Below are 17,253 nucleotides of genomic sequence, written 5' to 3' on the forward strand. Positions count from 1 at the left end.
ACCTAATGGTTGTTTGCTGATACCAGTTATGTGTGCATGTGTGTGTGTGTCCACTGGTTACAGTGGTGACTGCGTGGTAAGTGTTTACCCGCCTTGCATTTGTGATGCAACATGGCTGTGCTTGTTTGTATTTTTTGCCTTCCTTTAAGCACGACACTGATGTATTGACACATTTGTGATCACATATGTGTCCGGATGCTTGCTTGGATGCTATTTATCAGTCTTTTTTTTATGGTTCTCGTCACTGAGGTTGTGCTCCGAGAACAGACTGGGGTTCTCGGCCAGCGTGGCTCGGACCTTCTTCTTTTCCTTGAAGCGTCCGGAGTGAGAGACCTTGACGTGGCGGCCCTTGGTGGCTGATTTATCTACTATCTTTTCCAGTCTGGCATTGAACTGGCTGTCCGTGTGGTCGGGAGGGGAATTATTGCCCGAGGGCTCCTTGTTCCCAGTGTTGCTGCCATATTCGGCCGGGATCTCGTACAGAACTTTGGGTTCTGATTTCTTCTTGCGTGAGAAGGTCAGCTTCCACCAGCTTTGATCAGCCATGGCACCAGCGGACGGCAGGACTGACCTGTAGGCCACAAAGCACACATGATTGAAGCTGTGTAGAATGAGCCTTTATTGTGCTCGACAACTGCCCACTCATTAGTCATGGTGCAATCTGAATTTTAAGGAGAAGTTTCTCCTCTGTTTGCCATGTAGATCGACATATAAAGAGATAAAATATACTGAAAAATCATTCATGTGCCAGTGAAATGGTCATATATCCTATACATTTTAAACTTTTATCTGATATTATCCATGTTATCAAAAGACACATCTGATCAGGTTTTGGATTTACTAGTCTTGCTCCTGTGCTGTACGCAGAATTTGGCTTTAGAAAGCTGATTTCATCATTTATCTTTTGATTTTATGCCACAGAGAGCTCAAATCCAACACCAGAAAAACAAGGTTCACCTTTTGACCCCGAATTAACCATCGAGATGATTGCCCAAGCTTTACCTGCTCAATCATCAATGTACAACCTGCTTTTGACATTATCTCTCTTCTTTTATTTAACCCGTAGTTTTAAAATGAGACGCAATTCGGAATACATTTATGATTTCATTTGTAAATTAATCGACGTTATAGTCGAATTTGATATGTGATGTCATTCTCTCCTGATCAACAGGTACCCATCGAGGCTGGCTGAAGGTGTAACCCAGTGGGGGGGGGGGCAACAACTGACACCCTGCTCATAGTTAATAAATGAGTGTGGATCACCTGTCCCAGGTGATCTGATACGGAGTCATGATAGAGTAAGATGTTCTCTCACTGCTGACTCAGGAGCGCAAAAGAGAATTGCATCACAGAATCAGCAGCACAAAAGAACCTTTGAACTATTTATATGACTTCAGATGCCGGATTTTATGGGTGCATGAGCATGCAGCCACACAGATGTATTGTTGAACATGAAAAAGCACATTTGAAATGAATGCATCCCTTTGATTATAGCAGCAGAACACGTCTCCTCCAATATCAAATACCACAAAAAGTAACGAGTACCAGTCTGATTAAATATCATTTATCGTTGCGATTTTTGTGCTTATTTTTTTTAGCTTTTTAAGTCTTGAAACTCTTTTGTAATCTTGTAAGTCATAAACCAAATGTTATGAGTTTCACTAACGCCATCATTTCTCCTTTATGAGGCCAGACAAGAAGCATAAAACCACAGAAACCTCCTTTGGTGTGGTCACTTTATCGTGTAAGCGCCTATGCAAATACACAGCCTGTGTCCTTTGCAGAGGCACTCACCTCGCTCTTATCTAAATCACGTGATGTTAGCCACCTGGCACGCACAATGGTGCCAAGGTTCAGCAAAGGCACAGCCGAGGAAACAATGGAATCGATCTTGAATTTGCTGTTGTTGAATGGCTTTGAAGAGCAACTTAAATAGCTTAAAATGTGACCTACAGATACCAAAAGGAAAATGTTTTACAGTGTATTTTGTGCTTTATCAGTCAGGACTGGACAGGCCGTTGCTTCTTGACCCTGTATTGCTTAATTATGCTTATTTCTGAGCTGGATACTTATATACTCTCAGATAACAGACAGTGTTGTCGGGCTTTTAGCAGCTTCCCCAGCAACCACTCAAAACAGCGGATCTGTTTATCCGCTTCGTTAGTGCAGCCTCCTTTGATTCTTCGATTCGCACACGAAATCCAAAAGATAATTACCCTTCCTTTCTTTCTAAATTTAGCAACGCGGTCGTGTTCAGCCTATAACAAAAGACGGGTTCCACTGTAACCAATGTTTGCAGAGCAATGTTGACTTTTCAACAAGCAGTTTCTGCTGCTCTGAGAGGGCCTGGGCTGCCCTTTCACACCATGTTAAGTAAGAGAACACAGTCAGTACAATATTCATACATATTTCTCTGAGATATCCATGTTTGACTTAGATTGTGACCTTTGAAACAAAAGTCCTGTTGACATAAAGGAGGCCCTCCATAGCGCTCTTTAATAAGTAACTTTTAATTCTGTTATGTGTGGGTGAGCTGCCCGGCAAAGCCTCAGAGATCACAGCAGGAAGGGAACACTGTGGCCACATTTGGAAAATCACTAACCAGCTACAAAGCTTTCCAATGGTACAATGTTTAAGCTGGAGAGAAAGAGGAGGCTTCAAGGGCACCATGCACTGTGCAGCCCTCATAATTGAGCTGAAGTTTCAATAGAATCTCAGGTTTCCTCCCTCGTCCTCGTGCCAGCTCACCCCTAACAACAAAGCTAAACCACTTGATGAAAAGACCTTGTGGGTGTGCGCTTTTTTTTTTTTTAGATGATTAAATTGGCATTAAGAAGCATCGATTTATGTATTTTAAATATTCTTCCACCAGATTGGAAGTCACAGCGCGGTGACGTTTCTTTGGATCATCCTGTGTGCTCAGACCAAAATGCCTCATTAAACTCATGACTGCATTATCACTATTTACTTGTATTGTATTCATTTGTATTCGCCGTCGGGCAATCCAGACATCACAAGGCCGAGCAATTACAATGCATCGTGTGACTGAGGCAAGCACACATTTTCTAACATAACAACAAATATGTTGTTATCATGTTATATAATGTGTGTTTGCCTAAAGAAAATGCTTGTTTGTTCATACTATTACATTTTCTGTTTGATCTTTTATTTTCTAATAATAATGCTAATTCAACAAATTCTCAAGAAACGTAGCTGTAAATTACGTTTAACTGACTTCATGTTGTGCGGTAACAACGAAAGTGATGGCAATAGTCCCGGAGTTTATTGTTTCATGCCTGACAAAGTCTGATAAATCTCTTTTTATTAAGCCACTGAAAACAAAGTCTATTATTTGGCAACGTTAATTTTTGTCAACCAAAAGTGCAGTTCAACCAGATATAATGAAATAGCTTAAAATAAAAGTAAAAAAAAAAAGAATGTCCTCAATGCTCTGAGATAGCTTTATGGTTTACAAAGGATTTTTTTTTTTACCTTGTTGTTGACTGGAAAAGATTCTCTCAGATATGAAACCGTCCCACCATGCTTGCAAACTCTTCACCTCCTCTCTGTTGTATTTTAAATTCTTCTCAGGTGATCATGCACAGGTACAGCATATCTCTCTCTCTCTCTCTCTCTCTCTATCTCCAGTATATAGCACACACCCTCCTCAAACACACACACACACACGCACACACCTAAAACCAACCCACCTAATTGCATGAGTGAGCAAATGTTGCAGCCCTGTGATTTAGGGAAACATTTCTCCTGGCCAGCCCAGTCTCCATCAAGATTACAATAACTAATGACATTTTCAGAGGTCAGCAGCTTTCCAAATTGCAAATAAACTCGGTTTTATTGGTCTGACTTTAAAGCTAAGGCTTGTTTTAATGTGGAATTTGAAAGCAGAATAAAGTCAGCAGCTGGACCAAGAGACAGAGGCAGACAAAGAGAGAGAGAATGAGATCTAAGGGATCCCATGAATGAGGTGAATGCCACTAATGTTTTGCATGGGTTACAGATGGTGGATGGATGCTTACTTTGCAAGTTTGGTTACTATTCAAATGACCTGAAATCAGGTCACTGGAGACGCAGGGTTGTATGTATGGATTTGATGGCAGCATTTGAGTCATCTTATTTGTGTTGCGGTGCAAACATGTTGTTATTCCTTTTGATTTGAATTATATCATATGTGGGTGATAAGAATGGCACAAAGTTCCATCTAGCTCCTAATCAACTCACAGGTGTGTCAGTCATTGATCAACCCCTGATAACTTTATTTTAATTTCCAGTGGAGATCATAAAGCTTCAGATATATATTTTTGTCATCTTCTTCTCTTCCCTCTGCCAGCATTCATCTCACAGCTACTTATTTTAAATCTGTGAAACGTTGGTTCACTAATACAAACAACAAAGTTAATATTATAATATTAAAACTTTCTTGTCAATTGCAAACAAAAACAATACTACAAAAGTATTATGTATAAAAAAATTACAGTGACAAATGTATTTTGCATTACTGTGTGTATTTACCTGATTATAAAAAAGAATGATGTCTCCCTCTACTGGTTAATGCTGACTCTGCAACAACAACAACAAAAAAAACCACCAATCATCTCCAATGTAGAGTAAAGTAGCAAATCATTGGTTAGTCTATCGGGGCAATGTAACATCCGCTCCTCCCATTGGTTCTCCTTCTCGTAACGTGTCAGTCGTGGTGTGATACAGATGGCGACAACAATCCTGAAATAAATGTTTTGAATGAATATAATGAACTCGTATTAGAAGGACTTTAGTTTTTGGGAAGGCGAACAGAAATGGAGGTAAGCTCAAATAAAGTCTACCTGACTCGTTTTTAATAAGCCTGCTAGCTAACGGTAAACAAGCTAGCTGTCACACAGTTAAAGTTCCGTGAAAATAAACATTTAGCAAAGCTCAGAGATCTTCCATCTTAATGAAGAATTTCTGTTCTATATTTTGATTATTATCACCAACAGAACATTCAAAAACTTCCAATCGACATACAGACGAGCAAGCTTTTGGGTAAGTCAAAAGAGATCTAAAAAAATAAGGATATTAATCCCATCAATACAGCAGATGCGAGCAGATGTTTAGAGCCAGTGCCCGCAGACATTAATGTTGAATCATTCTGTGTTCACAGACTGGTTGTTGGATCGACGTCACTGCGGTTTGAAATGGCAGAGTGCAGTAAAAGTTATCAGAGAGAAAATCAATACTGCCATGCAGGACATGCCAGAGAACGAGGAGATCAAACAGCTTCTCTCCGGCTCCTGTAGGTCCTAAATAACCTCAGGTTATTATCATTGCCTTCATGTCTTAGAGATAATCACAAATATTTTTGGAAAGATAAACACAGCATTTAGTACATTGGATAAAAATAGACTTCCCATATTTTCTATTATAATGATCAGAACTGCATTTAAAGAATCAATCGGTGAATGGGCAAATGCTTGACTGGTACCTAATGTTGTTATATTTGTCCTCATCCTTTGTATGTTTGCTTTTTGTTTTGCTTGATTTAATGATAGACATCCACTACTTCCACTGCTTGAGGATAGTTGAAATACTGAAGGGAACTGAGGCTTCCTCCAAGAACATCTTTGGCAGATATTCTTCTCAGAGGATGAAGGTGTGAAAATGTAAACGCTCTCAGCGTGCTTATTGGTTTTACAGAGTTTATGATTAATAATACTAACAAAGTGGTCGGAGATAAAACATTTTGTCTAATGTTTTCTCTGCTCTAAAACTATGACGGCCCCCTTGAAAAGTCAGGTGAATTGTCTTTTCTGTTTTTATTTGTTTGTCTCAGGATTGGCAAGAGATTGTGTCGCTCTATGAGGCAGATAATGTTTATTTGGGTGAGTGTGAAATAAAAAAGAAAGAAAATTCATAGTTCTGTGTATTTATCATACTGACGCAATAATTCTTCACACCGTATCATTCCTTTGTCTGAGCAATGACAAATATCTGGAGCTGCAATACATCTTTTTTCATGGGTCTGTGTTACTTGTTCTTCCTGTCGCAGCGGATGTTATGTAGAAGTGGAAAACCCGCATGGCTGAAAGTATATTCTCTCTATCAGTGGCTTTGCAGTAATTGGTTTGGTTTTAAGCTGAACACCAGGAAATTAATTGACCTTTTTCTAACTGTGAAAGTGATTGTTAATCTCACATGTGCATGTACAGAATTCTGAAATTGATATCAAATATTTTAATATATCTTTGTGTGTCGAAGCCGAGGTGGCCAGCTTGCTGATTCGCAACGTGAGCTATGAAGGTCCTGCTCTAAGGAAGCAGCTGGCGAAAGCTCAGCAGCTGCAGCAGGAGCTGAGCAGGCGGGAGGTTGAGTGCCAGAGCTCTGGAGCAGACCTGAGGGAACGCTACTACGCTGCATGCAAACAGTATGGCATCAGAGTAAGTACAAGTACAAGTACATGAACTCCTGTAGGTGACTGTTTCATCTCAGAACGCTATGCTGAGATTAGAACTTTTGTTTTTCCTCTGAAAGGGAGAAAATGTAACACGGGAGCTTCAGGCTCTGGTCAAAGACTTACCAGCTGTTCTCGAGGAGGTTGGGAAGGATGCTGCAAAGTTAGATGAGCTAATCCAATTTTATGCTGCCTTCACTAACTTTGTATGCGAGTGGTGAGTAGATCAAATGTTTCTCTTCTCTTTTCTTCTTCTCTTCATGCTACATGTATTAAAGAGATCTGAGTCATTACACCAAATCTGGAATTCTTCAAAGAATGATCAACTCTCAACATTGAACAGGAAGACTTTCCCTGACACATGTTCCTAATGTTTTTTTCCTTTTCTGTCGCATATTGCTCTTGGCAGGTCTGAGCCTGTGTTGCCCATGCTGGCATTTATCCAAAAGAGAGGAAACACGACATTTTACGAGTGGAGAACGGGGAATGTTCCAACAGTTATTGAAAGACCGGTTGTGGAAGAGCAACCTGATGCAGTCACAAATGATATGGTTCGTTCTGATGTTTCTATATTATTGTATATACACGGGTTTGTTTGTTTTGTGTTAAAGTGAAGTATTCATAAACGTCCAGAACAAAGATATAAATGAATGAGTCAATTTATAACGAATTCTAATTCCCCCTAACTTTTTTTTGATTGCATTGTCTTTTAAATCCTGCGTTAGATTGACTGGGGCAACTTCGGCAAAGCTACAGACATGCAGAATGTGACTGATGACATCACAGTTAAGGATGGAATAGACTGGGGCATCAGCTTGGAGCCAGACACTGAGGTAAGAGACCAGAGCCTGAACAAGGCAGATTTTATTTATATAGAAAAGTATATATTACCTATAGTACAGTATATCGTTTTTGCATTAACAATAGTGGTTCAAGCGAAAGCATTTGATTTAGGACCAAGATGAGGGTTACGTGAATTTATTTGTACATCACATTAAAAATCTTCGTCTGTCTCCCTCAGCAGGACGCAGGAGCCGGTGGAATTGACTGGGGTGACACTGAAGGGTCGCCCATTGAAATTGAAATTATAGATGCAGGCACAGACTGTAATTACATTAGAAAATATATATATGTATATAAATAACCCTTTAATTGACCCCACGCTCACAGTTATATTGTATGTAAGCATGCATATCGTCTTGTAGGTCCTGAGGGTGTGGCCAGAGGTGAGGATGCTTTATCTATACTGGAGAGCTCCCAGTCACGCAGCCAGTTCATTGATGAACTTATGGAGGTAAATACTAGTCATTTAGTGTGAAAGTACTCGTAGGACTGTACATTAATTTGATATTTATCTGTGAGGGGATGTCTCAGCCTGAAGTTGCTTTCTTTTCAGTCTCTATAGGACTAATCTTCAGCCTCTGCAGACAGTAGTATTTTGCAAGAAAGCTTTAAAAAAATATATGCTGTATATGTACTTTGTTCTATGAGAGCCTGAGAAAATGAAAATCTATATATATATATAGAACACAGATGGTAAAATAAATAATTATATTAATTCACCTCCTATCAAACAATTGGAAATATTGTCACCATAATGTTGGTATTTCATTTGTTGGCTAGTATTTGGATGATAGCTTAGTTTGTATCCCACATAACTGCCAATGGTTTCTATGTTTGTACAGCTAGATGCGTTCCTATCCCAGCGTGTGATTGAAATGGCAGAGGAGGCAGATGTGGTAGCCATGAGCCAGTTCCAACTGGCCCCTTCTGTCATTCAGGGCCAATCTCGTCAACACATTCGGGAGATGATGTCACATGTGCAGAGCCTCCAGAGTCGGCTCACGTCTCTTCGGATGCAGCACCTGTTTATGATCCAGGCCTCACCGCGGTATGCCACCATATCTAATCCCTAAAGTCAGCCATTGTACACCGTGTGATTTTTGTCAGTACGCTGATTCTGATTCAACTTTGAGCATCGACTCAAACGTGTTATAGCGGTGTTGAGGATAAATCCCTTAATCATTTTCCTTTTCTTATTTTGGACAACGTTGTGCAGATATGTTGAACGTGTGTCAGAGGTGCTGAGACAGAAGATGAAGCAAGCAGACATTCTGGTTCTGAAAGGTGCCACAATGGCTGAAAAAAGGCAGGAAGCGCTCGAGGAGCAGTCCAGACTGGAGCCTCGCGTTGATCTCCTGGCTGGATGTACCCGGGAACTCCAGAAACTGGTATTGACAGCTAGCTTGTATTATTATTTCATGTTATTTGTATTTGCATAGTTGGTAGTTTTCCATTTTCAAATCAACACGTTTGTCAGAGTGGCACTAAGTACACATTAAAATATATTTAGAATTATACAGTGTCAGATTATTTGAATGGAATATGTATTGCACAGAGGGTTCATGCTTGATCTGTATTACACCTTGGACTGTCATTAATAATTAATATTACCAGTAAATCTAATTGTCTTTCTTTTTTTTTTGCAGATTGAAGCTGACATTTCACAGAAGTACCACAAAAGACCTGTAAACCTAATGGGTGTTAATATATAGTGAACGTCACAGGTATTCTCTAGAAATACTTTGTCATAATCTGTTTGGAGAAATAAAAGTGGTATTTTATTTAAACTCTGGTCTTTATACAGTATTTTCTGAATTAGCAATGGATACGAAAGATTTGACATTTAAAAAAATGTGTCTGAAAGTTTAGCTTCCATTTATTATGGAATATCGGCGATGGAGGCAGTATATTCATATTTTTATTATTATGGATATAATTACTTTTATCATAATACCAGAAATGTTAATGAAAGTATTTGTTATTGTTGGTAATCCAGTAAATTCAGCAATGAATTATTCAGAAATATGGGATAGATTTGTAAAACATGACTGAGAAATAAAAAATAAAAAAACTAGCACCTCTCAATTTAAAGTATTTGCTGCTAACGTTTTAAATCTATTTATTCCAGAATACTAACAAGCAGTATAATCCTAAAAAAAAATATTTATATAATATAAAATGTGATGTGTTTTTATAAGGATATATTAAGTATAATGTATCCTTATATAAATAGAATTTGTTTGAAATAACAAATGTGTTGAGGAAACTGTCTCTAAAAATATGACTCAATATTACGAGTGGGGGATTTTTTTGCTTTCCACTAGAATGTTCTGCGCATGCGCAGTGTGAAAGCGTGTTTCGGTGTCAAGCAAGAGCTGCTAGGCTAGCCGGGCCAGCTAACAGTCCTGCAAGTCATGGTGGGCCATTCAGTGAGGACAGGCTGGAGAATGCTACATTGGGCGACAGTGTGGACTTGTGATAAAACGGGACTTGATTAGTTTTCGAACATTGTGCGGGTCTTCGGGATACAGCAGACGGTTCAAATATCTCCACGCGTAAGTATAAAAAGACGTTTTCAATTAATGCGTAAGCGGATAGATACACGGATGGTAGCGATTCATGGCGTAAGACTACTTTACCACACAACTGTGACGCATGAATAAGTAAAGTAGGTAATTATGTGTTGCTCATAAGATGTCTTATCTACGACATCGCTGCTCAAAGTTGCTGGACTGTACAGATAGTTAGCGGCGAACTAGCTTTCACGGGCTAGCACAGCGTAGGCTCTTTGATTTCCCATCGTTTAGCGTTTTCTAATCGCCCCACCCACGTCTCACGCCTATTGGCTAAGGGTAGCTCGAGTCATGTGTCGTCATCGCGCTCGAAGCCTGTAAATGGCCGTAGAATTTGGCAATCATGTTTTCCCCACTTGTTGCTAGGGAGATTGATGCTAGCCACGGCGGAAGTGGGCAGAGGCACCTGTCACTTTTAAGGGTAAACAAAGGAGTACGTTTTGACGAGCTAATTCGGCGACAGCCCAAATCCGCGCCACGCATTTGTTACGAGGATGACATGCGTGCACAACAAAGCACGAGGTAGCTAACAGCTAACAGCTAACAGCTAACGTCACAAGGATAAATATAAGCGCAGCTGTGTGGAGAGGAGGGAGGGACGCATCCTGCCACCGAGCGTCGATGCTGGCGAGCTTTCGCGACTTCCATTCACCTTCAGCAGCGCCCACGAGAAGTATTTGTCCCGCCGCGGGTGGGGCGGCTCGTCTCGCTGTGATTTCTGCTCTGCTGAATTCCTCAGAGCCGACATGGCTTCTGTAGTCTTCAAAGGATGAGTGGCTTGCAATGGGCTAGCAACTCCTCCTTGTTGTTGTTTTTTTCACATTTACATATGCTAAATGCAAATCTAGGTAAGCAAGCAATGACATTCTGATGTTGAATTGATGTAATTTGTTGTAGATTTAAAAAAAAAAAAAATTGTCTTCACGTCTGACAGGAATGGGAGGATGAGATCTCTATGAAGAACAAAGCTTCGGGCGCAGACTGGACTCTCCTAGAGTGGGAACCCCATTTTGGATCTTAGATGCCTTTTTAAACATAAATAATCTTCAAGACCTCCCCCCCCCCCCCCTTGCTGTCTCACCCCCTTTTATGTTCATGTATGCAAGTAAAGGGGTATTGATCCACAGCTGCTGGCCCTGTTTTTGTTTTTAGTTTTTCCCTTCACCCATTGGTCCTTTGTAAAGAAATGCTTTACCTGAAAAAGTACTTCACAGAGGGCCTGATTCAGTTCACCATCCTCCTGAGTCTCCTTGGGGTCCGGGTGGACGTTGATCACTATCTGAGCAACCAGCTGCCCCCTCTGAGAGAGATCATCCTGGGGCCTAGCTCGGCCTACACCCAGACACAGTTCCACAACCTGCGCAACACGCTGGACGGCTATGGCATCCATCCAAAGAGCGTGGATCTGGACCATTTTTTCACGACCCGCCGATTGCTGAACCGGGTGCGCCAGCTCGACCGCCTCTCCGTGCCGAGCACCGAGCTCAACGCCTGGCTAGTGCATCGTGACTCTGAGACGGCGGTGACCGCCAACAGCCAGCCCAGCCCCAGCATCACCCTGGACAATGGGGCGGGCCTAGACGACGTCAGCGACGCCGACGCGACCCTGGCCATGAGGGGAGGAGGCGGAGCGCCTGAATCCACGTACAACCTGAACGCGGCGGACGGCAGCCTGGGAGCTGTCGCCCCGGAGGGCAACCAGGAGCAGAGCGGCAGGGATGGCAACGACAACCTCACCAAAGAGGTGCTACGGCTCGGCTCGACCGTCATTCTGTGTCAAACGTTAGCTTCTAGTTTTCCTTCGCCCGCCTTTATCATTGGAGGAAAGTAGAATTTAATCGTGTAATTATATTCGAATATCCCAGAGTTTGAGGTTGGATGTGCATTTTTGAGTAGATTCAATTAGCTGTGTTCTTTTGCATGGCGATCTCAATAAAAATATTTATATCTTTGATTTTGTGATGCCACAAGACGGTGAGAAGTCAGACCCAACGAGTCTAAGTCTCATAAAGCACTTTATGCAAAGGAAATAGTGAATTTGACAGCGTAACATCGGACCTTTATCACTGTCAAATATGTTTTGTCGAACCAGTTAATTCATATTAAATTAAAGCTGATGATATTTAATGTTGTCTACGAGCGTGTCCCATTAAAATCCATCGAGTTACTTCTGCCAATAAGTATTCAGGATTACACAAATACAGCTTTCGGAGGTTTTCATACGATTTACTGAGAGGGTTGGGGTGTGTGGGGGGGAACAAGCGATCAACGGATTACCAGGCTAGTGGGGTGGATGGAGCAAACCGTGTCCTTAAGAAGCAGCCGCTGAAATTTGAGGTAGATGGATTAAAGGGTATGTTATTTAACTTTTCTTTTAAAACGCTGCGATAATACCGAGGGCGGCCATTTTGACTGTTGAGCTGTGGGTGGAGGTGTTTACATTCATCATCTGACTTTCTCTCTCGCACATTTCTATTTAGGATAGCGGAAAAAGCACAAATCAAGAAATAATCAAGTGTTTTTTTGTTTTAATTTTCACCTTACTAAAGTGTGAATGAGATTTTAATACATTAATTCATGAATGAAATATTTGAATACGTTGAATTCCCAAAACAATCTACTGGTTGCTAACGTGCCTTTCTCCGCATAGGGCCATTTTTCAATGGTTGCTATATGTTTTTGCAGGATATCGACTTAATCGACATCCTGTGGCGACAAGACATCGACCTCGGCGCAGGAAGGGAAGTGTTCAGCTACAGCAACCGTCAGAAGGAGAGCGGAGAGAAGCCCGGCCTGCGTGAACACAAAGACGGCAGCGAGGACCGAGAGAGCTGGAGAAACGGCGTCAACTCCCAAGAGGCTGCGCCGGTGGACGGGGAGACGGGAGAGAGCATCCCAGAGCCGGTTTGTCCACACCGTCTTGTTCTTGTTAAGCGTCTCCAGTCAGACTGTTTTTCTATATTAGTTGGATTCATATTGCCCCCCCCCCACCCCCCCATTCTTACCCAGCTCCCTGGGATTGGCTCGCAGACGTCGCTGTCTCTCCAAGAGTGCCTGAGGCTTTTAGAGGCAACGTTTCCTTTTGGAGAAGAATCTGAGGTACCCTTAAAAGTACCCTTAAAAACTTGTTTTGTATGTATTACCTTATCAAACACGATTAAGTCATTCTGTGTGAAACTACTGTGAAATTGTTAGAATGTTTTTTTGCATTATGTTTATATTCCCAATTAGTTTCCAGCGCCGGTTGTCCCCCCCGAAATAGTTTCCAATGAAGAGGTTCCTTCCACATCTCAGGGCCTTCCTCTGGCACCACCGCCCCCCCAAGCAGAGCCACAGTTAGACCTGGAGCAGCAGTGGCAGGACATCATGGCTGTCATGGAGCTGCAAGTAGGCCCTGTAGCATTTGGTGCTATTGCTAATTAGCGAGACGCATTTGTTTGTCCTGAACAACAGCAACAACGCCTTTAGACCATAGTAATGACCACAACGTGGGCGCCGTGATCTACCACATGTCTCTGTTTAAAGGCCATGGAAGTGAACGACGCTTCGCTCAACGCCAGCGGCGTCGACGGAACGAGCGCGGCGACTGAACCGAACGCCACGGGGACCTTTGAACGTTCTGCTGCTGCAAACCCAGTGAACCAGGACGTCAGCCTCCACCAAGCCTCCCTCCCCAGCTGCAGCCAGCACTTCCCCCAAACGTTCGACCCCCAGCCGGGCGTCGGCCCGAGAACCGTCACGCCCGGACTCTCTAGCAGCAACTCCAGCAACATCAACGCCACGTTTGGAGCCACCAACCTGAGCGGCGTCTTCCTCCTCCCACACAATAGCTCTGGTACCAACGTAACGTCCACCTCCATGCTGCCGGACCCGTTCAGCGCGCTGCTGGAGGAGTCCATGCTCGACGAGATCAGCCTGCTGGACCTCGCCATGGAGGAAGGCTTCAGCCAGGCGCAGGCGTCTCAGCTGGAGGACGAGCTCGACTCGGACTCCGGTCTTTCCTTGGACTCCAGCCGCAGCAGCCCGGCGTCCCCGAGCAGCTCCGAGACGTCCTGCTCTTCGGCGGCGTCCTCCTCGTCCACGTCGGCCACCTTCTCGGAGGAAGGCGCCGTCGGGTACAGCACCGACTCGGAGGTGGCCACCGTGGAAACGGAGGAGGGCGCCGTCGGCGGGTATCGACCCGAGTACAGTAAGCTGTGTCGGATGAGCTACCAGGATCCGTCCCGGTTCCACAGCCTCCCTCAGCTCGAGGGCATCAACCACAACCATTCTTACAACCTGCCGCTTTCCTCCGCCTTCGCCGAGCACCCGGAGCTCGCCGTCTCAACCGGGAAGAAGACCGCCCGCGACAAACACTCAAAGCTCCAGCCTCAAGACTTGCTCGACAAGCACGCGAGCCGCGACGAGCGGCGAGCCCGCACCATGAAAATCCCCTTCACCAACGAAAAGATCATCGATCTGCCCGTCGAGGAGTTCAACGAGCTTCTCGCCAAGCACCACCTGAGCGAAGCCCAGCTGGCGCTCATCCGCGACATCCGCAGGCGCGGCAAGAACAAGATGGCGGCCCAGAACTGCCGGAAGCGCAAGCTGGACACCATTATAAACCTGGAGCAGGGCGTCCACGACCTGAGGCGCGACAAGGCCCGCCTGCTGAAGGAGAAGATGGAGTACATCCGCTGCATCCGGCAGATGAAGCAGAAGATGCACAGCCTGTACCAAGAGGTGTTCACTCAGCTCCGGGACGACGAGGGCCGGCCCTACCCCTCCAGCGAGTACTCGCTCCAGTGCAGCACCGACGGCGGCGTGCTGATCGTGCCCCGCGGCGGCGTGCCGACGCCCGAGCAGAACCGGAAACCGGAGAAAAAGCAAAAGGACAAAAAGAAGTGAAGCCGTTTGCAAACTGCTGTTTTATTCTATCACTTTGCTAAATCAGTAAGAACGATTTCATGCAGACGCGAGAAAGATCTCCTTTTTTCCTTTAGCGAAGACTGAGGCGAGTCGAAGCGCGGCGTGGTCGGCTCCTCTTCCTGCATTAGTTTCTCCCTTTTCATTCTGTTATTGCCGGAAACAACTTTGAAGCAGAAGCAGCCCTTTGTTTGAGTGCTGATATTTCACTGTTTGGGGGGGGGGGGGCATAAAAAGGACTAAAGGAGCTGTTAGGAAGATTTTTTTGCTGCTCTTGACCTTGCGAGGATGGAGGCCCAAAACAAGGACCGGTATCGGGATATCGCGTTCGGGATATCTATGCACGGAAAGTCGTAAAGGACCATCAGATGACATCCCTCCTCGCCGGGAGCTTCAGTAACTGAGGCTTTTAATCTGAAAATCCTCAGGCGAAGAACCGAGCGTGTGGTCGAGAGAGAGTTCAGATACCAAAGGTTTAAAGGAAGTCCCTCGATTCAGGACGCCGTTAACGCCGAGGTCGTTCGGGGGCAAATCGCTTGATCCGCATGCATCAGTGTTCAGACTCTAACTCCGGGGGTGTCCTTCCTCGTTTGAGTCGGCTTGTCGTTTCGGTGCGTCTGAGTTGAGGAGAGCCTAAAAGAGATTGGGTTTGATGTCTGAAAGGAGGAGGAGGAGTCGGAGGAGTCGGAGGCGGAGTCAGCCGGGCCACTGCTAAAAGAGGCCTGGATGAGGAGCCGATGGATGTCTTAGATGGGAGGCGCACACTGCATCGCTAAATGTATAAACGTCCTTATAAATTATGCATAGCAAACTGTAATTTGTCTTTAAAAGGCTTGGCTGTATGCATTTTGGCGCGTCTGTCGCTATTCCTTCTCTGTAGGTTTAAATCCGGGCGCCGCTCTTATTAACTCTTCACAGTGTTGTAGTATAAGCAGGGTTATACGTCTTGCCACATCTGCTCTATGTAAAAGTCGCCACTTGAGAGTTCTCGAGGGTACTGTAACGACGGCCATCATCTCCGGTCACCGATCGAACTTTGGGATAAATGCTTTTGTTTTTGTTTTTTATCTGATGAGTTTAAATTTAAGTCTAAAAACGAGCTCGGTCGTTTCTGCGTTTATGTAATTTATTTGCGAATGTTACCCAACTGGAAGCCACTGGAGACGATTTGTCGACTGCTGTAAAACTAAGGCATTGTCTTGGATACTCTTGGTCCTATGTTTGTCCTCGTCCTCGGATAAAAGTACTTTGAATGGGTGGACATGACGACGTTAACGTTTTGGCCGCTTTGCGTCGAATACCTCTTGAGACAAGCGATCTCAAATTTAGAAGTGCTATTACTCGTCTATTTGGATGAGGCTTGTCCCTACGTGTTACATAAGCCTCTCTTTAAAAGAAAAATAGGTGAGCTGCTGAGCTAGCGGTTCGGCTAGAATATTTACAAGAGGCTTAACGGAACTCGCAACATTGAGACGTCCCAAAAAATAAAATGTTTCGAAAGGAGAATTTTCTTCATTATATTAATATTCTGGCATGAAAACGGTTAACGTTCAACCCGTCCCGACGCCAACTACGCTCCTGCTACTACTTAGTGCACTTTCTTTTGTCTGATGTAAATATTTTCACGTTTGTGTTTGTCATGATTTCTGTGGTTTTGTCAAATGTTTCCATAACAACCCCCCCCCGCCCCCCGGTGTTTATTTGTTGCCGATCAAGAATTGTTTTTATCAATACAGCGTTTTTATTTCCACCTGTGTCTCGTGTTCCAGTCGACATGGATGGCGTGCGTGTGTTACACACGCGACCTTTGTCCCCCAAAGCAGATCCCTGCGAGTGGGGCCTGAGGTGTGCAGATTATTATGGGAGACATTTATTACCCAGAGGTGATGGCGTGTTCCACTGGAATGTTGGCGTGGTGTATGTATGATCAGACGAAGCCTGGCGAGTCCTGCTCGCGTCATCAGGCGTCTGTACGACACACCTAAAGCCGAGTGAATGTTACGCTGCAGGTCCTCGTGTTCGCTCCGTGCTACGATCTCTTCTGTCCACAGATCTGTGTTTGTAATAAACTCATTTATTCGTGAACCGAGGCTCGTTATTTCTTTTTTCTCTTCATCAAAGTGACACGTTTCACGCTATTCCATCACATTTTGGAGGCAAATACTGAACTTATTTGATTTTAGATTCAGGATAAAACAAAAATCTAGTTTCAAATTACTTCGTCAGATATTGCACAAACATTAATGAACAAATGGGTCTGATAACCAGCCTGTCCCTGATAAATAATTGGAAGATGCTATTCCTTAATTACAGCCTTACTCCTAATAGCCATTTCATTAAATGATGCCGGCATGAAACAACATGGTAACAAAAAAAAACGGTTTATTCTTAAACTGACGAGTAAGACATTCAAGACAAAGATTACCAGGGAATCACTGAAATATTTCATTACCAAACACCAAACGAGTTCTAAGGAAACTGCTAAGA

At 43.7% G+C, this 17,253-nt stretch overlaps 3 protein-coding genes across 4 annotated transcripts; 2 read left to right on the plus strand and 1 right to left on the minus strand.

The window, feature by feature from the left end:
* Positions 1–210: 210 nt before the first annotated feature.
* On the minus strand, positions 211–3,531 carry prr15lb (proline rich 15 like b). The gene is made up of 2 exons (XM_068754755.1): positions 3,493–3,531; positions 211–571 (listed from the first exon to the last, which is right to left on the minus strand). The coding sequence occupies exon 2, from the start codon at positions 544–546 to the stop codon at positions 211–213; it is 336 nt and encodes a 111-aa protein (XP_068610856.1). The 5' UTR covers positions 547–571; positions 3,493–3,531.
* Positions 3,532–4,702: 1,171 nt separating this feature from the next.
* Positions 4,703–9,326, plus strand: cdk5rap3 (CDK5 regulatory subunit associated protein 3). Of its 2 annotated transcripts, XM_068754478.1 has the most exons (14): positions 4,703–4,820; positions 4,995–5,040; positions 5,159–5,290; positions 5,547–5,647; positions 5,828–5,876; positions 6,253–6,431; positions 6,526–6,662; positions 6,855–6,996; positions 7,171–7,278; positions 7,467–7,551; positions 7,651–7,739; positions 8,131–8,336; positions 8,505–8,676; positions 8,935–9,326. In XM_068754478.1, the coding sequence occupies exons 1-14, from the start codon at positions 4,815–4,817 to the stop codon at positions 8,998–9,000; spliced, it is 1,518 nt and encodes a 505-aa protein (XP_068610579.1). In that variant the 5' UTR covers positions 4,703–4,814; the 3' UTR covers positions 9,001–9,326. The 2 variants fall into 2 exon arrangements, with proteins under 2 accessions (XP_068610579.1, XP_068610580.1); XM_068754479.1 differs by lacking the exons at positions 4,703–4,820; positions 4,995–5,040 and having other exon boundaries at positions 5,203–5,311.
* Positions 9,327–9,709: 383 nt separating this feature from the next.
* nfe2l1b (nfe2 like bZIP transcription factor 1b) lies at positions 9,710–16,851 on the plus strand. Its single transcript, XM_068754395.1, has 6 exons — positions 9,710–9,843; positions 10,796–11,605; positions 12,547–12,765; positions 12,871–12,960; positions 13,093–13,248; positions 13,387–16,851. Exons 2-6 carry the CDS (start codon positions 11,048–11,050, stop codon positions 14,746–14,748), a joined length of 2,385 nt encoding a protein of 794 aa, XP_068610496.1. The 5' UTR covers positions 9,710–9,843; positions 10,796–11,047; the 3' UTR covers positions 14,749–16,851.
* The last annotated feature ends 402 nt before the right edge of the window (positions 16,852–17,253 follow it).

This window comes from Brachionichthys hirsutus, chromosome 21 (assembly GCF_040956055.1).
Source record: "Brachionichthys hirsutus isolate HB-005 chromosome 21, CSIRO-AGI_Bhir_v1, whole genome shotgun sequence".
Taxonomy (NCBI): Eukaryota; Metazoa; Chordata; class Actinopteri; order Lophiiformes; family Brachionichthyidae; genus Brachionichthys; species Brachionichthys hirsutus.